At 29.9% G+C, this 26,415-nt stretch overlaps 4 protein-coding genes across 7 annotated transcripts in view; 1 reads left to right on the top strand and 3 right to left on the bottom strand.

Annotated features, from left to right (window-relative positions):
• The first annotated feature begins 457 nt into the window (after nucleotides 1-457).
• Nucleotides 458-3,176, top strand: Pu (GTP cyclohydrolase punch). Of its 2 annotated transcripts, XM_075734848.1 has the most exons (5): nucleotides 460-966; nucleotides 1,035-1,423; nucleotides 1,497-1,606; nucleotides 2,573-2,745; nucleotides 2,820-3,176. In XM_075734848.1, the coding sequence occupies exons 2-5, from the start codon at nucleotides 1,060-1,062 to the stop codon at nucleotides 2,941-2,943; spliced, it is 771 nt and encodes a 256-aa protein (XP_075590963.1). In that variant the 5' UTR covers nucleotides 460-966; nucleotides 1,035-1,059; the 3' UTR covers nucleotides 2,944-3,176. The 2 variants fall into 2 exon arrangements, with proteins under 2 accessions (XP_046908153.1, XP_075590963.1); XM_047052197.2 differs by having other exon boundaries at nucleotides 458-1,423.
• Nucleotides 3,167-5,720, bottom strand: LOC124489804 (uncharacterized). Of its 3 annotated transcripts, none has more exons than XR_012832464.1 (4): nucleotides 5,489-5,718; nucleotides 4,907-5,423; nucleotides 3,757-3,835; nucleotides 3,167-3,643 (listed from the first exon to the last, which is right to left on the bottom strand). XR_012832464.1 is itself a non-coding variant. In XM_047052193.2 (4 exons), exons 1-4 carry the CDS (start codon nucleotides 5,559-5,561, stop codon nucleotides 3,634-3,636), a joined length of 675 nt encoding a protein of 224 aa, XP_046908149.1. In that variant the 5' UTR covers nucleotides 5,562-5,720; the 3' UTR covers nucleotides 3,167-3,633. The 3 variants fall into 3 exon arrangements, 2 of the variants coding, with proteins under 2 accessions (XP_046908149.1, XP_046908151.1); XM_047052193.2 differs by having other exon boundaries at nucleotides 3,757-3,831; nucleotides 5,489-5,720; XM_047052195.2 differs by lacking the exons at nucleotides 3,167-3,643; nucleotides 3,757-3,835 and adding an exon at nucleotides 3,931-4,699 and having other exon boundaries at nucleotides 5,489-5,720.
• A 72-nt stretch (nucleotides 5,721-5,792) lies between these two features.
• LOC124489801 (testis-specific serine/threonine-protein kinase 3-like) lies at nucleotides 5,793-7,069 on the bottom strand. The gene has a single exon (XM_047052190.2). It carries the CDS (start codon nucleotides 6,965-6,967, stop codon nucleotides 5,882-5,884), a length of 1,086 nt encoding a protein of 361 aa, XP_046908146.2. The 5' UTR covers nucleotides 6,968-7,069; the 3' UTR covers nucleotides 5,793-5,881.
• Nucleotides 7,070-7,208: 139 nt separating this feature from the next.
• The window catches only part of LOC124489796 (uncharacterized), a 58,098-nt gene continuing 38,891 nt past the window's right edge, over nucleotides 7,209-26,415 (bottom strand). Inside the window, 9 exon segments of the mRNA XM_075734456.1 lie at nucleotides 7,209-8,468; nucleotides 8,533-8,937; nucleotides 9,013-10,046; nucleotides 10,049-11,378; nucleotides 11,451-11,643; nucleotides 11,720-11,799; nucleotides 11,864-11,943; nucleotides 12,016-12,124; nucleotides 13,069-13,739. Coding sequence (XP_075590571.1) covers nucleotides 7,632-8,468; nucleotides 8,533-8,937; nucleotides 9,013-10,046; nucleotides 10,049-11,378; nucleotides 11,451-11,643; nucleotides 11,720-11,799; nucleotides 11,864-11,943; nucleotides 12,016-12,124; nucleotides 13,069-13,176 — 4,176 coding nt within the window. The 5' untranslated portion in view covers nucleotides 13,177-13,739 and the 3' untranslated portion in view covers nucleotides 7,209-7,631.

The raw sequence follows: 26,415 nt of genomic DNA, 5'->3' as shown, positions 1-26,415 counted from the left end.
TGAATTCTGGAAAGCCAAAGCCAAAGATTTGACTTGGGAAAATTTGCAACTACAAATGAAACTACATTTGGCTGAATCTAATAATAAATAAATGGAAAAAAAGCTTTGTTTTCATCAATCATCATCATTTTTAATTTATATCTTCTGATGTTTATAATTCGTGATTTGTAAAAAAAAAATATGCAAAAAATAAAAATTTTTCCAAAAATTATCATGTGTGAATCATATCAATTCAATTGGCGCCATCTATTGGCCACAGTATAAAATGCTTTTAGTGTATATGATAAAATTTCGTGTTTTTTTATCGATTTGATCCATCCATCCATCCATCATCCTGTTTTAAAAAATTGATGATGATATGTAATGATGATAAGATATGATGATGACCAATTTGAAATGTAAAAAAAAATCAATCATATACCTGTTGTTGAGAAAAAAGTTCACGTGAGAACAGAACAGAAGGGAAAAAGTTTGTAATAACAAAAAAAAAAAATCTCTGCTGATGAATCATAAAGATGAACATTTTTGTGTTCACGTTATGAGCATGTGATTCATCCATCCATCTCTCACCATTTATTGTTGTTAAAATATTTTGAAATGGTAAAATGTCCACCTTCTTTTTTTTTCGTTGCTTCTGCGTCATTCTTCGTCCGTTACATTGTTGTATGATGATGATGATGATATGGTAGAGATGCTGATGATATCGATGATAAATAAAAAGTACGAACAAAAAAAACGATCGATCAGATAAACGAAAAAGAAGAAGAAGAAGACGACATTTCCAGAAACGAAAAATGGCCATATAATAAATTGTTTGTGTGGATTGCCGATATTCATCATTTACGTTTTTGTTGTTGCTGAATGATCATCATCATCAGTATTTTAAACAAAGAGAATCAAACGAGTTTCGAAAGTTTCATGATATTCGATTTTTTTTTTACAATTTACATCTACACATTACCCTAAGTATTCGTGTTTTTTTTTCGACACATCCCATACATTCCATTCGATTAATCTAATTTTTTTTCGTGCAGGTAAAGTTTTTTTTCAAGAAAAAAAATGTCACAAACAAATTCTAATTCGACCACCACCAACACACCGGTCAAAATTGGCAACAACAACTACAACAATGATATGATTGTGGCCACAACCACCACCACGGCTTTATCATCACCACAAAAACGACAACCATATCGACTTAAAAATCCGGCAACTAGATATGATTCTGAAGAATATGATGAATACATGTCAAAAGGAAATGAAGATCGTGAATTGATTGTTGATCGGCTATCACAACATTATCATAATATTCTTTTGGATATTGGTGAAGATCCAACCAAACGACAAGGATTGTATAAAACACCTGAACGTGCAGCAAAAGCATTTCGTTATTATACATGTGGCTATAATTTAAAACTTGAGGGCAAGTTTTAAGTTTGTCTGTCTTTCAAATTTTGATTTTTGATTTTTTGATTTCTGTATTTTGTATTTTCTAGATATACTAAATGATGCCATATTCAATGAAGATCATGATGAAATGGTCATCGTCAAAGATATTGAAATGTTTTCCCTATGTGAACATCATTTAACACCAATTATTGGACATGTAAGTAGGACATTGGATTTGTTTTTTTTTCTGTTCAATTAAAAATTGATTGTCAATTACATACACTATAGTGCACTTGTACACATACACACACGCACACACCAATTAGATAATAAATAAAATTAAATCAGTCATTGGGAAAATTAGACAGATAGAAATGAAAACTTGAAACGGCCTCGAACCTCTGAATAAATAGGAAAACAATCAGATAATAATAGTCATAGAATCGATAATTTAGACCAAATCTTTTGATTTCAATCAAGATAAAATCATGATTGTACAAAATCAATTGACATGACAATTCGATTGAATAGATTTGTTCGAAAAATTTCACATTTGCTCTTTTCCTTTTTTTTTTTTTTTTTTTGTTGAAATTTGCTTTTGTCGATTGACCCGTTTTTTCTGTTGTTGTTGTTGTTGTTGTTGTTGCTTTGTTTCCACCAATACACACAAATCAATAAAGATAGCAACAGCGAAAATGAAATACCATCCACTTTTTTTTGGCCATTTTCACTCTATATTCAAGATAATAATTCATAATAATAGGAAGTTACTATGGTGAGAACTATCAATTTTATTCTATTTTTTTCTTTCTCTCCCACTAAAAAGAATTTGAAAAGCACATCCAATTATTATTCAAGATTTTATCATCATCATCATATTGAATAAAACGATGATAACAATTGTTCATTCTATTATATGATACTCTATTGAGTGATTTCACTTTTTTTTATCTCATTATTCTTTTGATCAATAAAAAAAAGAAAGAAAAAGAATAAATTCTATAAGAATCGAATCACTGAACTGAAATTTATCCTGTATCCCAAATATTGAATGACGATAGCAATAGCAACAACAAAAAAAAGACAATTATTACGGCCTACCATGTTATGTTCCGGATATATATATGGATATTGAACATTCCAACATTGATTTTTTTTTTAATTCTTCCAACATTAAATATAGGTATCGATTGGATATTTGCCAAATAAAAAAGTTCTTGGTCTTAGTAAATTGGCTCGTGTAGTGGAAATGTATTCACGTCGTTTACAGGTACAGGAACGTTTAACTAAACAGATTGCTACAGCAATAACCGAAGCGATTAATCCTGCTGGTGTTGGTGTTGTTATAGAAGCTGCGTAAGTTATGATCCAGAACTAAATTTTGGATAAATTCTTTCTTTTCTTTTCTTTTCTTTAAAAAAAAACAACAGACATATGTGTATGATAATGCGTGGCGTACAAAAAATCAACAGTAAAACAATAACCAGTTGTATGTTGGGTGAATTTCGTGATAATCCAAAAACACGCGAAGAATTCTTAACGTTAATCCGTTGATGATGATGATGATGATGATGATGAATTGACAGTTGCCCATGAAAACAAAAAACAAAAATATATCCCAAATGTTTGTTTTTTTTTCTCTTTGTTTTGTGTGTGTGCGTTTTTTTCCAATTTTGAATATTTCATTTTGTTTTGATTTCTTAAATCTTGTAATGTCATGATGATCACCACACCAAATAGATAGGATTATCAATTAAAAATAAAGATAAAGATAAAATTTTAAAATCGATGAATGAATGAATGAAATTTTTTTTTTTATTTCGAAATGATAGCAAAAAAAAACTAGATCAAAATCTATTGGCTTTGGGAAAAGAAGAAAATTTTTTGTATACCAAAGATGCACAGAAAATGAATGACGACAAATATAATATATTGGCCGATGGATCGATGAATAACGATGAAACGGAAAAAAAAATTGAAACACTCTCAAAATTTCAATTTTCGTTTTTTTTTTTTTTTTTTTGCTATAGATGATTTTGACCATTGATTCTGATTACGGATGATGAGTGTGTGTGGTGTTTGTGTAGACCAAGATTATTAGTAGTAGTAGTAGTAGGTAAAATTAATTGAATCAACTTGACGAAATGAAGATTATGTTGATGGTAATGATGATTAAAAATTGAAGATTGGTTGAATAATAGTAGTAGTAGTAGTAGTAGATTAAATGCGCGAGATGATTCAAATTCAGTATGGGCTTTTTTTTGTATGATATAATAAAAATGGAAGAATCAGAATTGTAGGTAGAGAAGGATAAAGTTTTGTATTTTTTTTTTTTTAGTTTTTAATTTTTTTATTAATCACAAATACCTTGGATTTCCGTAACCACCGCCAACTGGCGAGAAACCTTGCGACATTGGTTCAACACGTGGTGGATATTTGTTACTGTCTCAAATATTTGAATCGATGATATATATTATGATGATTGAAGATCATTATCAAGTTTTTGAAGAATTTTTTTTTGTTTGTTTGTTTGTTTATTTTGGCATTATCGTCGATGGTGATTCGTCGGTGGGAATTATTTTTTGTTTTTTTTTTTAATTAACGATAATAATAAAAAGAGGGACGAGAAGAATAAATCAAGAAGAATATTGTTCGTTAGTGGTTCATTTAAAAGTTTTTTTGTTTGTTTGTTTGGTTTTGATGAAAACGCAATTTTAAAATTCAAAAAAACTAAAAAAAAAAATAAGAGATATATATAGAGGTATATATACGATAGTAGCAGAGGCAGATAAAAATTATCAATTATCAGAGGAGATTATCTTGTTGTTGATTGGAATAATTAATATATATATATAGAGAGAGACTAGAAAAATTTATCAAAAAAAAAAAATTGGAAGCGAAAATGCTACTGTGACCATATTTTTTTGTGTCACATAAAAATAGCGATCGATATAAAAGTTATTATCACATGCGATATAAATGTGGAGATTCATTCTGAGAATTTGAATGGTGAGAGCGATCCACACACATACACATAAACACCACAATTCATTTCTATGACGAGATATAGAGAGCAGAATATTCGATCATTTTTTTTTCTTATGCGATCAATTGCGATTGCGATCGATTCCAAATCATAAAATGACAACAAATGGTGATCAAAATTGGATCATCATCATCGTCGTTTTTTTTGTTTTGTTTTGTTCTGTTCATTTCTTTTGCTCACTGAGATAAATTTGGCACTTGTGGATACTATTAATTAAGTAGTAGTAGGATATAAGGAACAAATAGATTGGAATGTCAAAATCACCTATAAGTGAGCAAGGGGTAGAGAGTGGTCAAAAAAAAAGGGAGCGATCAAAGGAAGTGCAATATGATAGTGGATGAATTATGTATGTATATACGAGATAAGAGAAACCAAAACAAAAAAACGCATTGCAAAAGATAAAGAAAAATTCAAGATTAATAAATATGAATTTAAAAAATTAATTCAAAAATTGCTTGCAATTATATATACCTTCTACCGTTTGGTGATCTTGATCTTCGTCCACCACCACCACCATATGGGCGATCATTTCGGCCATAACGTGGACCACCACCAGAAGAAAATCGGCCACCACCGCCTCCGCCACCAGATTGGAATGGGCGTCGTTTGTCACCATTATCGAAACGTCCACTACCGCCGCTAAATGCACCATCGCGGCCCATTCGACGGTATCCACCGCCATTGCTTCGATAACCGCCATCCCCACCACTGAAATTTCGTGGTGGTCCACCACCACCACCAAATGATGATCGTGGACCATCAAAACGTCCACCACCTGGACCACGACGTCCATTTCGTGATTTACCGCCATGGCTATGTTCGACACGAATTTTATTGGTCGAACCTAAAAATGATTTACCATTCATTTCGCTTACGGCCAGATCTGCTTCGGAAATATGATCATATTCAACGAAAGCAAAACCGGGTGGATTTTGTGCCACCCAAACATTGGTCAATTTTCCAAAACGTCCAAATTCGGTTTCAATATCTTTGGATTCAAAAAAAAAAAAAAAAAAATATGAAATCATTCAAGATTATGCATGAAATTCAAACCTTCTTTAGTGATACGATCACCGATTCCACCGATAAATACACGGTTACGGCGGTCAGATGGTACAATAGGCATATCGTTATCGTTATTATATCGATCAATTTTTAGATGAAAATGAAAACGTTGGTGTGGACTGAAAAATTTTTTTTTGTTTTTAATTGAAAACAAAAGACAAGACAAAGCCAACAATTCGAGTGCCTGCCTGTACACAGTATGAGTGTGTAAAAACAAAATCAAAATGGAGTCGCTCACAACATTGATGTGCCATCGTCATCTCGATTGGAGATTGCGTGGATGAAAAAAAAATTAAAGCCAGAAACAACAGATCACGCCATCTATGAAGAATTTATTTGATTTAAAATTATTTGAATTTTTTTGTGTGTTGAAAAAAAATTTCACCTTTTCATTCTTGTTATTGTTGTTGGTGGTATCGCTGCCATTGTTGGTTGTTTGTTTTTAAAAGCTTTCATAATTAATTTCGTACTTGTATTTCGAACTGCACCATCAATTCCAGGTGATTTAGTCATATCGATTGATTGTTGTTGTTGTTGTTGTGGATCTGGTGATGATGGTCGTTGTTGATCACCGGTAGCGGTTGTTGTACGTTGTTTTCGTATAAATTCATTTTCCCTTAAAACTATAGGAAACCATGGATGATTACAAACATCATGTATGGTTGGTCGTAAATCTGGATTCGGTTCAAGCAGTCTATCTATTAAATCTTTTACATCGATCGATGATTTCATTTCAATTTGATCACGTAATTTATAACGACGTGATATTTGACATTCATACATTTTTTCACGATCATTTTTATCGAATGGATAGATTTTATTGATCATAATGAACAACATAATGCCCATACACCAGATATCGGCAGCAAAAGGATTATATGGAATTTGTTTCAACACTTCTGGTGGATTATACGATGGTGTTCCACAATAGGTATTGCTTTTCTGTATTTGGCCATCATCCATTATATTGACAAATCGACTGAAACCAAAATCCGTCAATATTGGATTCCAATGTGAATCCAACAATATATTGTCCAATTTTAGATCACGATGTGCAATTCGATGTTCATGCAAATATTTAATCGCTCTAGCTATTGGACAGAACCAAAGTCGTGCATGCCATTCACAAAGTTCACCATCATTACGTATTCGGCTACCGATTGTACCGTTGATCATATAATCCATCACTATGTAAACTTTACCCTGTGACCGTAATAATTTATGTACTTTAATACAATTTGGATGTTGAACATTGCTAATGATTTGTAATTCACGTTTAAGATCATCATCTAATTTTGTATTATTTGGATTTTCAACATGAATGATTTTTATTGCAACCAATTTACCATCCGGTACATGTTCAGCTTTATATACACGTGCTTGGCCACCAGAATCAATTTTAACCAGATTTGTATAGCCACGTTTAAGCAATACATCCATCAATATGTGCACACAACAAACAAACATATATACAAAACACAGTCTGTATTGATACACTATAGCGAGATGAATGTATTGAAAATTTTTAAATTTAAATAGAAAAAAAAATTTCTTTAAAAAGTTCTAAAAAAAAATTCAAAACCATTGTTTGTTTGTATTTTATCGATCTGAAGAAAATTTAATTTCCACTCATGTGATTGATTAATTTTTGCTGCTGTTAGTAAACGACGTATCGATTAATAAATTTTTTTTAAAAAAGAAGAAAAAGTTTTACATCAGATAAATTATTCTTTATTCATTCATTTATCGATCTGTTTGATAATCAATCGATTTTTGTTTTGTTTTGTACAAATCATATGATAACACCAGTAAAATGAGCATATATTCAGTTTTACTTGTGTAAAAAAAAAATAATAAATATTGCGTTTGACAAAAATCGAAAAAAAAAAATTTCATTCACCCGAATTAAAGAAAAATGGAAGGAAAAAAATTCATAAAATTCATCTTGGAACAAGAAATGATTGAAGAAAAAAAAGTGATACAATCAAGAGAAAAATTGAGAAAAAAAAAGTTTTCACACATCCGTTTGTCCCACACACACACACACAAAAAAAAATATGAAAAATTCCCATAATGAATTGTGTAAATAAATCTCTATAAATCATTGTTAATCAGTATATAAATTTTTCCTTTATGAACGAAGTTTAGTATAGAATTGAGTACTAGTTGTTGGTTGTGGTATTCTTGAAACACCACCACCAACACTGTTTCCATTGTTTCCACTATTTCCCGTTGATGAACGACGAGTTTGTTGTGGCTGTTGTGGAAATTGATGATGATGATGATGATGTGGATTATGAATTTTATTTGGTGATCCATTATAATATTGATGATGCTGATGATGATGATGATGCCAACCATTATTTTGTGCAACGGGAATAAAAGCTGGTGATGATTTTTCAATATGCCAACTGATTGGTCGTTGTCCAATGAAATGGTTATCGTCATCAACAAAATGATGATCCTGATGATTGTTATTGGCATCATTTCGATTTGATTGACGAAGTGCCGATTTAGCTATGGCTTCATCTACACGAAATGTACATGATCTTTCAACACTTGCTGGGCTAGCTCTTGATGGTGTCGATGATGCAGATGATGATGATGATGATGATGATGCTGATGATGATGATGAAGTACAACCACCTGATGAACAATTTCCATTGCTATAATGATGATGATGATGGTGATTATGATTATGATGATGATTTGATGTTGTTGGCGTCAAATGTTGCATCGATCGACTTTTAGATGGTGGATGGTGATTCATAAAGCGATCTGATAATTGAAGACTTGCATCATTGAATAAAGCTGTTATTAATGGCAGATTCAGGTCAGAAGTACGTTGGCGTAATTCTCGTAAACGTGATTCTTTGGATTTCTTTGGTACAATTTTTGGCTTTTGTTGTTGTTGTTGTTGTTGTTGATTTTCATCATCATTTGATGAAAGTGATCGTGGGCTTGGAATCTAATATCGATAAATAACAAATTATTATTAAATTGAACTGATCAAACTGATTTTTTTTACTTACATTCGACATTTGACTAGGTGTTGGAATTTTCGAAACAAATGGTGACAATTGTTCCATTGAGGTTTTCTGATGATAATCTGCTGATGGTGGTGGTGTTATATAAATTGCAGAAGAATGATGATGAGCATTTGGCACTTGATCATTTGTTTTTGTCAGATCTAATGTTAATGATTTTTTTGCTACAGGTTCATTTGTAGCATAATCACCAAGTTGATTTTTAATAAATTGTCTAAATGTACTAGCAACTGGTGGTGGTGGCGGTGGTGGTGGTTGTTGTTGTTGTTGTTGGATTGTTTGAATTGCTAAATTATTGTTGTTAATTGATTCACAATGATTCGATTGATTTGATCCACCACCAAAATATAAATTTGGTTCAGATCCAGCCGAAAGATTTAATGAATTTGATAATATACCATTGGAAGATGATGTTTGTCCATTTAATAATAATGATAAAGGAATATTCTGATTACTGTGTTGATGATTAGTGTGAATACATCCACCATGTAAAAGTAAATGAGCAGCATGTTTTTTCTGTGCTGAACCAGGACGTGATAATGATGATACACCTATACGCATTCCAGTTCGATGTGGATAATTATTATTTGAAGAAGATACATTTGGAACAGAATTCAATGATGGATATTGACGCAATGGAATTGTTGTTGGTGGAAATCCAGTAATAAAATGTTTATTATTATTAGCAGTTGGTGTTGTGATCAAAGCTTGAACAACTTGACTATATCTACTGCCTGTTGATGAAACATGATCAGAAATGGGAACATTTTCATAGATATGATTCATTGGTAAAATTTTAGCTTTCAATGTTTCAGTAGTTTGTGGTTTGCCATTTGACTGCTGCTGTTGCTGTTGTTGTTGAATACTACTTGCAGTATTGGAACTTTTACTTTTCAATAATGATGGAATTACATTACTACGTTGATTTAGACTAGAAGAATCGATATTATGCTGCTGCCGTTGTTGTTGTTGTTGTTGTTCATTGTGCAAACGTTTCTCTTGAGCAAGTGGAGAATAATGATGATGTCGATTATTACGATGTTTTTGTGTTTGAAAATCATCATCACCATCTGATGAATCAGAATCACTACTATCCGAACTATCATCATCATCATCGGAAGAATCTGATGAATCCATCGGTGGTGGTGGAGGTATATTATCGATCAATGAATTCAGTATGATTTTTTCTTTTTCTTGTTGTTCAAATTCTTTCAATTCGGCCAATTCCAATGAATCAATTTGATTTTGTTGCGATTGATTATTGAATGCATCCAAAACATCTTCAGCTTCAATACCTTGTTTCAGTAAACGTTCTGCTTCTGGTTTAAGAATAGTCGATAATACTGTCACGTTACTTTTATTTGAACTATAACGATTATTCTTATTGATTGATGAATCAATTTCATCACCAGAATCTTCTACTTCAGAATCATGTTCTGTGAATTTTTTCGACTGTTCTTTTGATCCATTAATATTCAAACAAAGAGAAACTTTGGAACTTTCTCTGGATTAACAATTATTTCGGTTGCAGTTGTTGTTGCCGTTGTTTTTATTTGTGAATTAGAAGAACACGATGATGAAGCAGAAATTGGTGATGATGATGATGGTTCAGAATTGGCCGTGATCATTATGTTTGAAATTGAAATGGAATGTTTTTTATTTCCCATCATTGCTGATTTGGTGGCCGAATAATTATTAAGTGGATGATTCTGTTGATGATGATTATGGCTTCTATGATGATTAACATTGATTGGTTCACTCATTGCTAATGATTCCATTGAAACCACTGGTTGTGGTGAACATCCTGACAATGTAATTGCACGATGATGATGATGATGTGAATGATGATGACCATTCAAAGACATTAATAAATCCGATTCTGGATCTGAATCTTCTTCATCACCTAAACCGGAATGCATTTTATCCGATGCAATGCCAGATGTAGTATTCGATGAAGCATTCGATATGACAGAAACACGTTGTTGATCTTGAAATTCTTCATTCGGATCTTTGGTCGAATCATTACAACCAATCATCATTCCATCATAACAAACTGATGATGTAGTTGAAATATCCAAGTCGGATGTTATACATTTTTTCAAACATTTTTCTTCTGTTCTTTCTGAACTGCTACTGCTTGCCGCTGAACTAAATTCAAATGGTGATGTAGATTTTGATGTTGTGTTCGTATTTGAACCACCACCAATTTCACAGGTACCACCATCAACAACACTTGAATTACCACCACTACTGGAAGTTCGTCTACTACTTGTACTTGTAATTGAACTGATACAATTTTCACGATATTTTCTCCGGTTAATTTCTGCTTCACGTTTTAACATTTCTCTCATTTTTGGCAATATCATCAAATGAAATTGATGACTTGCACGTGAAAACCATAATAAAAATCTGGCCAATTCTTCTGAACCAGCATAATAGATAAATTTACGGCTTTGTGGTCCAATGGAACGAATCTCGAATTTTTTCTTATCAAACGATAATTTTCCAATATCTGACCATGGAAAAAAAGAGATCCTTGTCTTTAAACAACGAATTGGCTGATGATGATCAGATGCATAAATCATCAATCCAGTAATGGTGATTGCAAGCCATGTATCATTAGCTGTTGATGAACTAGTAGTAGTTGAATTTGAATTTTGTTTCTTATTATTAGAGACCATTTTATAAAGATGAAAATTATGCGCTGCCATCGGATCGGATGCTTCACGTATAAACATTGATTGTGCTTCCGATTTTGACATTCCTTTATGATCACAGTGTAATGAGGGCAAATAACGTTGTATATAATCATGACCTAATTCTTCAATCACCTATATTAAAATAGACAAATTATTATATTATTATTTGTGAACAAAATCCAAAAAAAAAAAAATCTTTAAAACACGAACCCATAATGGAAAATAATGAATTGGATCAAAATATCGATTCTTATGTAATTTTGGATTATAATTTCCATAATCGGCTTGTAATGCAAATGATGCCAATAGAAAACAACGTACTTCCGACATTGATTGTTCATATTTAAGAACATTTTCACGTAATTGATGATAATAATAATATTTGGCAACTTTACAGCTATTTCCACAACGAAAAAAAAAAATAAAAATTTCAGATAAAAAAAATCAATAAATCAATATGAAAAACAATATACCTTATAAACAGATAGGAATCAACATAGAATTGTACACGAAAATATACATTAAATAATGGTAGGCCATTATTGTCCATACCCTGCGAATGGAAAAAAACATTGAAAATTAATTTTCAAAAAAATTCTGTCAACAACAAAACCTACATTATTCTGTGTTTTCCATGCTTTCGGCGCATATTTTGACAGTTTTTCCAATGGATCCAAAAATATAAATGTATCTACTACTTTCAAAGTGAAAATAACATTGAAGGTTTCTATTAGTAACGGGAATCGAATAAAAAAAAATCAACACTTACCAGATGATGATGGTGATGATGATTTAATGGCTAAACCAAACAATTCCGGTTCAAGTAAATTTAAAAATTTACTTATCTGTACAAACAGTTCACATACTTTGGCTTTGACCTAGTGATTATATACGGTGGATGGAGGAAAAAAAAAGAAAAAGGGAAAAAATGAATGCGAAATTTGATGATGAATTCATTAAAATTGAATTGAATTTTGTCATTTGTCAATTAATTGATGAAAAAAAAGGAAAAATTTTTCAGAATCTGTAAATAAAAATTCACTTGGCCATAAATCAATGACAATCAGAGATGTTGGTGGATGTTTCTAAATTTAGCATTCTTAGGCGAGAAAAAAAAATTGATCACCATAGAAAAATCAAGAGAGAGAGAGAAGAAACTTTTTTCACCATCACACTTGCATCTTTAATTCATTTCCAGTTCTGTTGCTTCTTTTTTTCTTCGCAAAAGATGAATGGTGTGGCCATTTTTTTCTGAAGAATCAAAAAAAAAATCTGATATCATATGCCATCAGTTTAGTAATGTTTTCGTTGCCACCAAAAATGTTTTCATTCAATATTGGTCGTAGCGAGAACCGAAAAAAAAATTCAATGGAAACCGTATTTTTTTCTTCTTCTTCTCCTTTCCTTTCCTTTGAATATCACTTTTTTTCAGGTGAACAATTTTTAATGATGAGTATGTTCAAGTTCATCATCAATTAATTGGAAGCGACAAAAAAAAAGACGTCATATGATGGACAACGAGAAAATAAAAAAATTTAATTTTTCATCGACAGATTCATCATCAACAGAAACATTCACAAGATGATGATGGTTATTGAAATTATGAAAAAACAACAACAACAACAAGTGTGAATCAATATGAATCAAGCCCATAGATGGACTAAATGATGTAAATCTTGTATATAGCAATGAAGACGATTATCGTCATCATCAGTGGTTTCAATGTCAAAACGATGAATAGGATGTGTTTGTGTATGTGTGTATGTGCAATGTGGCTATGATGGCCAAAATGAAATTTTTTTTTTTTTAATTTTGCACTTACCTCGACAAGAAAATAGAGCGGATCTTCATTCTGTACATGAACGGCAACAAATTTTTTGCCCATAGGCAAATTTGGATCATATGTAGTGAAAACGTTTCGACGCATCATTTTTTTTTTGTTTGCGATAAACAATTTTTTTTTCTTTATCTTAGAAAAAACTAGAATTTTATTGAATGAAAACAAAAATTTCTTGATGATGAACACATTTGATTGATGAATTTATTTATTTGTTGTTGTTGTTGTTGTTGTTGTTTTGTTTCTGTCTGTTGAATGTAATTAAAAATTTTATTGCTTTGGTGATTGAATTTTATATGAAATAATAATCGATAATGTTGTTGCTGTTGTGGTGGTGGTGATGGTTGAAAAAACATTTCAGATGAAAATTGCTGCACGTATTTTTTTTACTACTGTCGTTGATGATGAAAAAATGGAATTTTTTTTTCCTACACAAAAAAATTGATGACAAATAACATGACGTCGTCGGTGTCAATAAATTTTATTGGTATATATAGATTGAATGGCGATGATTTTGATGATGATGAAAAAAAAGAAATGTAAATTTCGATACATAATTTCATAAAATGTAAAAAACGTTGTTTTTTTTCTGTTGTTGTTTCCTTGCTTGCAATTCGGAAATCGTTTGACGAATGTTGATGATTGATCAATGAATCCTGTAAAAACACATGGAAAAAAAATTTTTTTGGTTAAATTTCGTTTACATTCGATGATTGAATATATGAAAAAAATTTATCACAGAAATTGATTTTTTCATAATTGATTTTCACACTAAAGACTAGGTCGATGTAATTTAGATGTCAAGAAAAAACTAACGATGATCATCATCATCATTTTCTTTTGTTTAAACATTTAAATTCAATTAGAGTATATACACACACACACTGTGTGTAATTGTGAAAGATGACACTTTCAATTTTCTTTTCTTCAGTCAAGTTTATTTGCAACCCAAACACTGACAAAGAAAATGAAAATTTTTTCCCAACACCAAAAACAAACAAACAATTGGTTCCAAAATGGGAAAAAAAATTCAAAGTAAAAGAATTCGAATGAAAAACAAAAGGATAATTATATAAGAAAAAGTAGTGGTGGTTGGTCAAAATGTTTTCACACACTCAAACACACATGAATTTGACATTTTTTTTAACACCTTAATGATGATGATGATGATATAAAATGATGGAATTTTTTTTTCGGGTTGAAAATTTTCATTATTTGATCACACAACCAAGACATCTTTTGTGTGTGTGTGTCTGTGAATTTCATTCAATGCAATGAATGGGAAATGTTTCGCTTGTTTTATTTCATAGACCGAATATCAAGATCAAGTTGTTGTTGGACAACTAAACTTCACAGACATTCCAATATATATCTAATTGATAAATCAAATAAAAACATTCATAATGACAAAAAACAAAGACGACGACGACGACGACGACAGTCCAATATTTGGCGACAATCATTCAACATTTAGTGAAAGTGATTGCTGTTGTTGTTGTTGTTGTTGTATTTTGGCGACAATTTCTGAAGACGCCAACACAATCAACAATCACAAGTTGTTTTTCCATTTACAGTCTTGTTGACATGCTGCCGGCTAAACACACAAACTAAATAACCAAATAACCACCATATACTACAAAAAAAATAAGACTTAAAAAAATGAAACTATCGACGACAAAAAAAAAATGAAAAAATGTTGTAGTTTCATCGTTGTCTCATCATATTGTTAGAACAGAAAAAGAAAAATATCATGGCAAAATAGAAATGAAAAAAAAACTTTTTTGAACACTTCAAGGTTTCAAACATGTATATATAAAAATGCATGCCATTACCCATGTGTGTGTGTGTGTAGATTCGCATGTGTGCTTTTGCCTTTTTTCATTTTTCCTTTCTGTACAAAATTTTTCGTTTTTTTTTCCATACACCAATATAATATAATAAATGAGCCACGAATATGGAAAAGAGCCACTGTGTGTGTGTGTGTGTGTATGTTATTTTTTTCAATTTTTGTTTTAATTTTCTTTTTTTTTCTTTCATTGGATCTTTAGCATCAAAAAAAAACGCAGTTATTGAAAGTTTCATTGCAATCAAGAGAGAGAGAGAGAGAGAGAAAGAGTGAGAGAAAAAAAAATAACCGAATGGGAAAGCGGATCGAAAGAGAAGTTGAATGATGATGATGATGAGAACATTAATGACGAAAAAAAAAGTCAAATTTCGATACCTGTTGATGATGATGGAGAAAAGAAAACAAAAATGATGCCAACCCCCGAACAACAACCAAAAAAAAAAAAAAACCGGCGGCATCGATCCAATCGGGTTTTGAATGATGATGATGATGATTGAATGAAATAAGATGGTAGGAAAATAAAACATTCAATCTGTAGTAACTGAATGAATGTATTAGTAGCCTAATGGCCTCAAAAAAAAAAAATGAAAAGAAAAAAATCACGAAAATCGTTCTGTTCGTTTTGTTTTTTTTTTCTTACCGGTTGGCTAGATGTGTGAGTCTAGTTTTTTTTTCCAAATATCGTATACCACCAGCAACAAGTTTCATAATAATAATAATAATATATGGCTACCGTAACAATATTCAGCAAACATCTTTGTTTTGTTTTGTTTGAAATATCCAAAACAATATGTGTGTGTATAATAAGTAAGTCAGTAAGTATATTAGAGCAATGAACTTTGAATGAATATTACAATAAAGATGTAACCAACCAACCACATCGCAATTACATTATCATCATCATCATTATTATTATTATAGTAATAAAGATCCGTTCATCATTTGAGTATAACGAAAAAAAAATGAGATGAAAATGAAAAAAAATTTCATTTTCATCACATTCTGTTTCAGAGAAAACGATGAAAAAAAAATTGGTTAAAGTGTAAATGATCCAACAACAATATCAATGTCAATGAACCTGAAATGATAATTAATTTATTCAATAAACAAACAAACAAAAAAATCTAGATTCTCTCAATCTCTCTGTTCATTTATTCATTCGTCGATTAGACATGAAATATTTGAAACTGAAAATAAAAAAAAAACTTGTTGATCACTTATAATTAATAGATTTTTTCTGTTCAATCAATAAATTATATATTATATATATAGTTTAAGGTTTATATATTGAAATGAAAATCGACAACCTGTTGCTACATTTGTAGCTTATAATCAGATTCTTTAGAGTGTAAAACATACACACACACACACTTAATATGTCAATCCAACTAAACATTATTATGACCTGTTGTTGTTGTTGTCCACTGAAAAGTGGTCATTTGAGAAAAATTGAAAAAATATGTTGTTGATATTATCGGGTGAACTGGTCATCACTGATAATTTATTTTTTTTGTTTTGTTTTGTTTGGTAAAAGCAATATACAAGCCGTACCAATAGCGTATAGTTTTCACATGAGAAATTCAGCTCGACAGGTAGCCAGAGAGTGAAAAAAAAAACAAAGACAATAATAATAATAAAAAAGTGAAAATACCAATAAAAGAAATTTGGAAAAAAATGAAAATCATCGAGGATGGATGGAAAAAAAGGATTTGAATTTTTTTTTATTATTCTTTTAATAGTGGTTACAGCAGCAGCAGCAGCAACAACAGGTAGACACACATTAATAATAATGAATGGATATATAAATCTTTACCCAAAACCAAGTATGTAGTCAATGCAAATTTTCGATGAAATGGAAAATGATGACAATTTTTTTTTCAAAATTACACACTTCAGTTACCCTGTCATTTTTGTTGTTGTTGTTGTCGTTGTTGTTTGTAACAGGATCATTTTGATGTTGTTTTTGTTGTTTGCTTGTTTGGCAGTTAAATTATACACATGTTGTTGTTGTTGCTTACCGCATTTTTTTTTCAAGAAAAAAAGGGTTTATGACCTATCATCATTGAATGTAAAAGAATTTTTTCATTTTTTTCCACTTTCAAACAAACAAACACAGAAACATGTGGAATAAATTTCACTTTCAATGAAAAAAATTTTTTTTTTTGGTTACCAAAAATTTAACAATTCAGAACACACAATGATGTTAGAAAAAAACAAATGTCAATGATGATAATGCATCATCTGATGATTGATAAAGATGGCGATGATGATGATGATGATGATGACAAATAACAAAAGCACTCATTAATCTCAATGGTTTTTTTTCAAAATCACTATAGCGATCGATATATATTGGGTAAAAAAACATTCCATTTGTATTAGAAAGTTGGAAAGTAGATTTTTTTCTGTTTTGTTTGTCATCATCAATATAATAATAGTGCAGAGAAATTTTTCTTATTTGATGAAACAAAAAAAAACCACTTGATCGATTAAAATGATGATGATGATGGTGTACACGTAAAATATCTACTTATGTGTACATTATTGTTTTTTTTGTTATTTGGAATGTTTGAAATTTTTTTTTTGACAAGAAAAAAAACATCATTTTACACATCCGGGCAATCAACAACAAATGCAATCACAAATCATGAATCATTCCGGTTTTAAATCATTTTTTCATTGATGTCAAAGATGATGATATCAAGAAGCATCATCATCTCATTTTACAGTAAAAAGAAAAAATTGATGATGAGGAAATATTACATATTTTGTCGTTAGAAAAACAAAAAATCGATAAATGATCGGCAATGTACCCCAACAATAGATCAAATCGTTTTCTTCGTCGAGTACAATATTTATGAACGGACAAAAAAGAAAAATTTAATAGATACCAATGGAACCGAACCGAAACGAAATGAAATAGAAAAAAAATGAATATCTATATAACATTTACATCTATAGCTGCTAGGAAACCAGGTAAACAACAAAATTGTTGGATGATGATAAAAATCAAGCAAGTAAAAAAAAAAATAACCAGGAAATATACAGGGCGTTTACTCTAAAATTATTCGTTCATTTTTTTTCCTACTACTAAACACCATCAAAAAAAAAAAATACAATAAAAAATTGTCACATATACAAAGGAGAAAAACGCTAAATAAAAAAAAATTTCCATGTTTCGACCGACAAACACAACAGCAGCAGAGACAAATAACCAGAAAAAAAATTATGATGAAATAATACACAGCCCATATTGGAGAGAGAGAGAGAGAGAGTGAGTTAGTGAGTGAAGAAATCAAAAAAAAAACGGTTATGATTTTTTTTTTTATTGTCCTGGATAACCTAATTTTGTTTGGTTAATCAAATGCCAGGTAGGAAAGGCATAGAATTTGCTAGAATCAGGTATATGGATATGGAGCAATGTTTAGACGTTTTAATTGATTTTGAAATCATTTTTTTTTCAATTCGTCAGTCAAATTTACACTGTGTAGCGGACTGTATATATTCAATTAAATATAGATTTTTTTTTATGTAAATAAAACAGGTATACATCAATGAGGAAATTTTTTTTTTTTTTTTTGTCAACAAACAAACAAACCACCCTATATACCTTGTGTGTGTGTGTGTGTTATAAAAAACAGATAAATTTTATTTTATTTTTTTTTTGCATAAATAAAAAAAAAAAATATCCGGAAAAAAAAACGACAAACGACAACAAATCAACGGATATCTGGATTCATAGTGGACAAAAAAAATTGGTAAATCTTGAAAATCTTTATCTAAATCTAGAGCATCATCATATATGTCGTACATTTATTTTTTATTTTTTATTTTTTTATTTTGTATTTTGTTTTGGATCATTTTTCTGTTGTCATATACTGAGCTGATTTTGTTATTTATTTATTTTTTTTTCTGGCGGTTGGTTAACCATCAAATCAACAAAACAGGGAGAATGAAAAAAGAGAAAAAGATAAACGGTATATTATTTTGAGCGTGTGTATGTGCACAATAAATGTATGGTCCAATGATCATAATATGTCTGGAGATCAAAAGAGAAAAATGAATGAATTTGCATGATTAAATCAACAAAAAATGTTCATTTTCATAATTGACCACAATGATGATGAAATGAATTTAAAAAAAAAATTTAAATTGTAAAATCACATCAAGCAGATAGGAAAAAAAAGTGATGTGAAAAAAAAATCTGAAATATGAAAACCGGAATTCAAAAAAAAAAATGATAATGATGACTGACAAACTGAATAAAATTGTACTAATTATTCAAATTAATTTGCCAATAGAATCATGAGAAAAATATTTCATTCAAGTCATTATCTCGTCATCGAGATGATTCTTTTTGGTTCAATTCATGGTCTAAAATAGTCGGGCAAACTTATTGTGTAAATATCATCATGTATTGAATGATGATGATGATGATGATGATAAAGATGGAAAAGAAAATCCAAAGATGATGGTGTTGAAAAATGTTTATAAATAACTTTGACATTTATGCTTCTGTGTGTGTGTGTGTGTATGTTTCATGATAATCATCATCGACACAAAAAAAAATAATGTTCAATCGATGGTCATCATCATCGATTGGACATTATCATCCAAAAAAAAATGAAGATGGTCATCATCTATTATCAGTTAGATCTATCGATGAATGGAAATAAAAAAAAAAATTATCTCTAATAATAAAATTAGTCGCCTTTGAACCAATCAACTGGCCAACCAATCACAATCACACACACACACACACCACATCACATTACCGATTGACAATCAAAGAATTGTTGCCAATAATGTGGCTGCTACTATAGAAGAAGTCAATGTGGTATTTAAATTGATTTTTTTTTTCAGTCAACAAAACACAACATGCCGGCCGGCCGGTATAAAATTTATTTTTATTATCAAAAAAAAAAAAATGAATGAATCGAATGAAAAAAAATATGGCTACAGCAAATCAGAAATATTTGATTATTCATCATCAATAATAATAATAAAAATAATGATGACCACTAACCGGTTGACCGATTGATCAATTGAATAGATCGATCATACTACTGCTACTAGTAGTAGTAGAAATTACTACTAACCAACTGACCAATCAACTAACAACCAACCAACCAGCCAACCTAATTCAATAATGGATGATGAAGATGATGATAAAACCACAACAAGCAATATTATCATCATTTTGAAAATTTGATTATCATCGTCACAACAAAAATCATCAACCGTACAATGAAACATTTCATTGTATCTACTATGTATAATGCGATGTATTTGAATAATTTATTTATTTTTTTTGTCGCTTCCAGGGAATTTTTTTTTTAAATATTCAAATTTATTCATCAAATGAACAAATGATTTTTGAATATATTAAAATTAACAACAACAACAACAACAACAACAACAACAAGCATCAGCCATTTTGATTACTGGTATTCTAATTTTGTCATAAAACCAATTAATTTAGATCCAGGTGAGAGAAATAGATAAATAAAATAAATAATGTACAAACAAGGGGTGTTGGCCAAAAATGAAAATTTCGATATAATTTAGGTCAAATTAGAGAAAATTTTTTTTTTTTTTTTTGGTGATGATCATGTGAGAAATATATTGCTAATCGATAATTGTAAATTGTATTATCGATAACAAATAAATTTTCTCTCTCATTTTTTTTTCATTTGTGATTGGATTTTGAACTGTCTGTATGTACCAGGAATTCAGTATGTTATCAGCATCAAATCTGTTGGAATTATCGGTATGTAAAGATATATAGATTACAATTTTAATCCAATACAACAACAACAGCAACAAGGAAACACTGAAAAACAACGACAAATCAGGTTTAAAATCGGATGATGATGATGATGATGAAAACTGAACTGAATGAATGAATGAAAGAAAAACTGGTAGAAATCTAGGTTACTAGGGTGTGTGAGTGTGTGTGTGTGTGTGTATGTGGATAACAATCACCAAGACAACCCAAATGGATTATTATCATTTGAATACAGACAGATAGATAGATAGATAGTGTGTGTGTGTGTTGAAAAAAAAAGATAGATAGATTTCGAAACCGACAACAAGCGACTAATTAATGTCATATGTCCATGACAATTGTTCCGGTTGACAAATTATTATTATTATTATTGTTGTTGAAGACACAACAACAACAACAACAACAAAAAACGGTGATGCAAAGTAAAAGAATACGATGATGATGATGAAATGGAAAACGAAAACGAAAATTTTTTTTTTTTTTTTTTTTTGACAACAAAATAAACATTGTAGAAAATTGGTGACAATTTTTTATCCAAGCAAGCAAAAAATGATTCCGCAGACGAATATAACGAGGATGATGATGATTAACAAATAGATTGTCTGTCAGGCCAAATTTAACAATCATTTTTTTTTTTTTGGATCATTGACGATAACAACTTTTTTTAGAGTTTATCTTTCTGAACTAATTATAATGACTAATGAGACGAAACGATCCCCCCCCCAGAAAAAAACAAAACAAAACAAAAAATTAAATGAACCCAAAAAAACCGGTAAATATGCAAATGAAATGGGAAAAATATAAAAAAAAATGATTCCAAATCCATAACTATATAAGATATCGATAATTCAAGTTATTTTTGTTGTTCAATCATTACTATCATCATTCAATGACTAATGATGATTATCTCATTTGTGTTTCGTTGTTGTTGTTTTTTTTATTTTTGGAAAAATGAAAATGGAAAATCCGATTCAATTGTGTTGAGAGCTCAATCAAATTCAGATTGGAAAATCGATTCACATGATTCACAATATTCAATCGATCTTCTTTTGTTTTTTTCTTTTTTTCGTTCAATTTAAATCAATTCATTTTTTCTATAATATGGGTATATCCATCATTTCGGTCACAATGGATAAATGTCTAGACTTTAGTATAGCAGAATGAATGATTTTTTTTTGTTAAAAAAAACCAGATCATCATCATCTAAATCACTGGCATTGTAAAGCCATTGCCATTTTAAAAATGCAACTTGCTACATTGAATGAATTACAATTATCAAACCAACGACATTGACTTTAAGGCAAATCCCTGGATATATAACAATTATTTAGATTAGGATGATGATGATGATGATGATTCTAATCACATCACCAAAAAAAAAACATGTTAGTGGGTAATGATGATTTTCTTTTTCTTGGTGATATTTTTAGATCTAAAAACCAATTCAATTTCAATTCAATTCGATTTGATTTTCATGTGTGTGTGTGTGTGAGCAAAAAAAAAACGTAAACATCGATTACGGACAATGTGTGGTTCCGTTGTTGGATGATAACCCTAAATCAAACTTCGATACATTAATATTATTATTAGTGGTAGATAAGATACATTAAAATTTGACTTGATGGATCATTCGATGATCAACACATCAGAACAAGAGAAAAACAGATTTGGTAGCCATTCTCAATCTTTGGTCAAAAGAGAAAGTCAGATTTTTTTTTTGTTGAAAATCCAAAAAAAAAAAATAGGATTCATCACTATAAGTAATCATTATGATCATTTCAAAAAAAAAAATTGATTTTTCCCCTTTTGTTGTTGGTCAATCGATTGATTTTTTTTGTTGTTTGAAAATGTTTGAAAAGATGAAAAATTCAAATACAAGATAAACCAGATGGTTCATTTTCAAAAGAAATTTCTGGAAAAAAAATGAATTTTCTTTTTTCGTCGTCGTCGTCGTCGTCGTTGTTGTTGTTGTGGTTACTTTTATGGGTGCCTTGAAGCTGTTCTTAATCTTCTTGGTAAGAAAAAAAACACACACACACACACATCAATGGAATTAGAATGGAAAAGCCAACAACAACAACAACAACCAGGACAACAACCAGAACAACAACAACAACAACAACAATGATAATAAGTATTTTGCATTTAAAGAAAACCACCAAGTATATTATGGTTAGGAAAAGAATATTTATATATATATACATTTCATCCACTTCTTTTTTTTGTTAGTGCTTCTTCTCGTCATTTAGAGGAAAAAAAATAAGAAAATACGAATATGAATGAATGAATGGCTAAAAATAGAATCGAGAAAGAAAAACATTTTGTTGTTGTTGATAACTGAATCGATCGATCGATCGATTGATGTTGCTGATGATGATGATGATTATTATGATTATGATGACTATAATGATGACGACTACAACTACAAGCAACAAATGGACGCGAAATAAAAAAAATGAAAATGAAAATTTCATATATGCACAAGTTTTTTTTATGGATTGAATTGAAAAAATATTGAAAATATTGAAAATCAAAAAATCGAAAAAGAATTCAAATCCAAACATAACAAAAACGAATGAGAATATGAATGATTGATTGATTGATTCGAAAATGATTTGCCATATCGCGACTAGATTTTTTCAATCGATTGATTGATCTACAAAACAAACTTTATTGAACATTATTATTTATTTATTTATTTGGTTATGGTCGATTGCATTGATTTTTTTGTTGTTGTTATCTTTGCTACTGCCATTAACCTTTTATTGTGTTTTTTTTTGTTGTTGATGTGTGCGCAACACAAAACAATGTACAAAATCAAAATATAACAACAACAAGTGGTTGCTTGGCGGTTTTTTTTTTAAAAATTTTTTCATTTCTACACACTGAAAAATAAATCATTAACCACATTAATAATTGACACAGATTGTTGGAACCAATTTTTGGAATTTTTTGTTGTTGTCTTTCATTTTATTTTATTTCAATGTTTGAAATGGAATAAAACAAAACAAAACAAAAAAAATTTTTTTATTGATTGAAATCAAAATCAATGTGTGATGGTCAATGACAAGAAACTGGAAAAAAAACAAAGCGACCTCGAAACCTAGAATTATCTTGGTGCAAAAAAAAATAATTATTAAAATGGTAAAAAAAACGGCACCAGAGCTCACTATTTTTATTTCATTTTGCCATAGATGATAGATATTGATAACGCATATGGAGGTTTTTTTTTTGATTCAAAAATGAATGAAAATAAAAATCACTTAATTGAATTTTGTTTATAAATCGATGATGATGATGAATGCAAAAAATCGAATCGAACCGAACCGATTGAATGGCAATATATATAAGAAATATTCCTGCTGTGTTAACACTGTACTGTGCGTGTGTGTGTGTGATGAATAAAATGGAAAATGAAAAAAGAAAGAAAGAAAGAAAGCGAATAATCAATCAATCAATCAATCTATATAAAAAAAAGATGGATACACGCAAATAGACATGGCACTAAAAAAAAATGATAATGATGAGAGAGATTGAAAAACTTTAGGTTTTATTTTCCGATATCATCAATCTATCGATTATAATAGTAATTATTATTAGTTTGGCTCGAAATAAAAAAAAAACAACATCAATCAATCAATAAAGATAAAGCAAAATAAAAAAAAATCTTCCAAAAGTGATGATGTCCATAGTCATCATCATCATCAATCGATCTATCGATTGATCGAATAGATCAATCGATTATCCAAAATCGATTACGGTGTTAACTAACAAAATTGATCATTTCAAAAAACACAGGGTTTAATCATCATCAGCGAATTGGAATTTGATCATTAAACAACCAAATAACAAAACAAAACAGAAGCAAATGAATCAATAAATTGGTTCGATTGGATTTGGAATGGCAACTTTTTTTTTGGGACACATGGGCAAATTTTTTTCTATCTATTTTTTGATGAAAAAATGAAATTCATTTATTCATTTCATCATGATGATGATGAAAACAATTTTTTTTTAATAGACAGGTATGTACCGAAAAATTTGTAAAAAAAAATCGTGATGACTTAATTTTTCTACCATGGCAAGATAAAGCAGTTGTAGTAGTAGTGATGTGAAATATGGTTCTGCAGTGCAAAACTACCGTTATGATGATGATGATTGAAAATAGAATGAAAATAACAACAACAAATCTACCATCATCATCATCATCATCATTACGGTTTTTTTTGGACTTTTAAAAATTCAATTTTTTTTCATGTCAGACAAAAAAAATGTCACACACACACACACACAACATGAATATATCATTTGTTACCATTTAAAGATGTTCGTGCAACAAACAACAAACACACAAACAACACAACACATACAACAACAACAAAAAAATATGCTCTACACAGATGACTATCATCAGGTTAACTCTTTTTTTTCTTCTTCTAATTCTATTTTCACCCAAATAAATTTTTTTTTGTTACCAAAATGGAACAAGATGTGTAACATGAAAACAAAAAACAAAACGAAAAAAAAAATGTTACACCTCGATAAGTAAAAATTATCATCATGTGCCATAAATTGTAAATTCGTGCATCGCACACAGAATGCTCTAAATTGGACAATTTTGCTGTTTTTTTTTTTGCTCGAAATGAAACAAAAATTGGCCAACAATTTAATAATAAATGGTAAAATCGAAACCGATGAAGATCAAGATCAACAGAAAAAATTTTCAAGTATAATAAATTGGCAACTTTTCTAGCAAAAAAAAAACTTGACCGAAATTTTCATCATCATAAGCTTATAGTCCTGAAATAACAACAAGATCAAAAAAAAAGTAAATGTAAACGAACAAGAAATTGATGCCACAAGAATGATAATAATAACCTACTGACTTACTCACGCTGACACACACATACACACATTGGATTGATGTTGAAAGACGGAAAAAAAATTTCAACAGAAAAAAAAACAAAAAAAATAGAAAAAAATTGTCCAGGTTTTAGCCATTGAAATGAAATCGTAAATATTCGTTCCAACAACAGAAAAGGCATCCATCTTTATCCACAACAACAACAACAAAAAAACAGTGCAAAACATACGAATTATTGGATACCAAAATAGACCATTCATTGATTATCACTGTGTGTATCACTGCCCCATGAAAATGACTAGAAGAAGAAGAAGAAGAAGACGAAAAAAACGATGCTAAATAGCTAAAAAAATATTACGAATATCATCATCCATACACATTTACAACAACAGTAAGAATGATCATTATTTTAACTGGAATGTAAATAGTATATATTTATACAACAACATTTACTACCAGTGTTTTTTTCTTCATTCTTATTCAACGATCATTATCAATATGTGAAAAATTTTCACCAATCAATCCATACAAAAAATATTCAGAAGTGGAAAGATTATCATCAATTGTCGATTCGTGCCAATTGGTCAAATGTGGTGATGATGATGATGATGATGCCTGCTGTAGGTGCTATTGATTGTTGATTTAAAGTATTCGATATGCAAATTGAATTGAATGAATGAAATAAAGTGGACTGATGTTCACTCTTGATAATGATCAAGATCAAACAAGAACGAGAGAGAGAGAGAGATGCGAAAATTGTTATTTTGATAAGAAGATCCAAAAAAAAACAACAACAACAATGATAATGATAATAATTTTGACCATGAACAATAC

Source organism: Dermatophagoides farinae, chromosome 10 (assembly GCF_024713945.1).
Source record: "Dermatophagoides farinae isolate YC_2012a chromosome 10, ASM2471394v1, whole genome shotgun sequence".
Taxonomy (NCBI): Eukaryota; Metazoa; Arthropoda; class Arachnida; order Sarcoptiformes; family Pyroglyphidae; genus Dermatophagoides; species Dermatophagoides farinae.
The sequence above is the reverse complement of the archived record's forward strand: the minus strand, read 5'-3'. Positions and strand labels throughout refer to the sequence as shown.

What these genes read in the sequence shown, in the direction of transcription:
- Pu (XM_047052197.2), top strand. Translation starts at nt 1,060, where the DNA reads ATGTCACAAACAAATTCTAATTCGACCACCACCAACACACCGGTCAAA. An exon ending in CTATAATTTAAAACTTGAGG is followed by an intron (nt 1,424 to 1,496) that starts GCAAGTTTTAAG and finishes TGTATTTTCTAG; the next exon opens with ATATACTAAATGATGCCATA. An exon ending in TAACACCAATTATTGGACAT is followed by an intron (nt 1,607 to 2,572) that starts GTAAGTAGGACA and finishes CATTAAATATAG; the next exon opens with GTATCGATTGGATATTTGCC.
- LOC124489801 (XM_047052190.2), bottom strand. Translation starts at nt 6,967, where the DNA reads ATGTTTGTTTGTTGTGTGCACATATTGATGGATGTATTGCTTAAACGT.
- LOC124489804 (XM_047052193.2), bottom strand. Translation starts at nt 5,561, where the DNA reads ATGCCTATTGTACCATCTGACCGCCGTAACCGTGTATTTATCGGTGGA. An exon ending in TGATCGTATCACTAAAGAAG is followed by an intron (nt 5,424 to 5,488) that starts GTTTGAATTTCA and finishes TTGAATCCAAAG; the next exon opens with ATATTGAAACCGAATTTGGA. An exon ending in AGATCACCAAACGGTAGAAG is followed by an intron (nt 3,832 to 4,906) that starts GTATATATAATT and finishes TATTTGAGACAG; the next exon opens with TAACAAATATCCACCACGTG.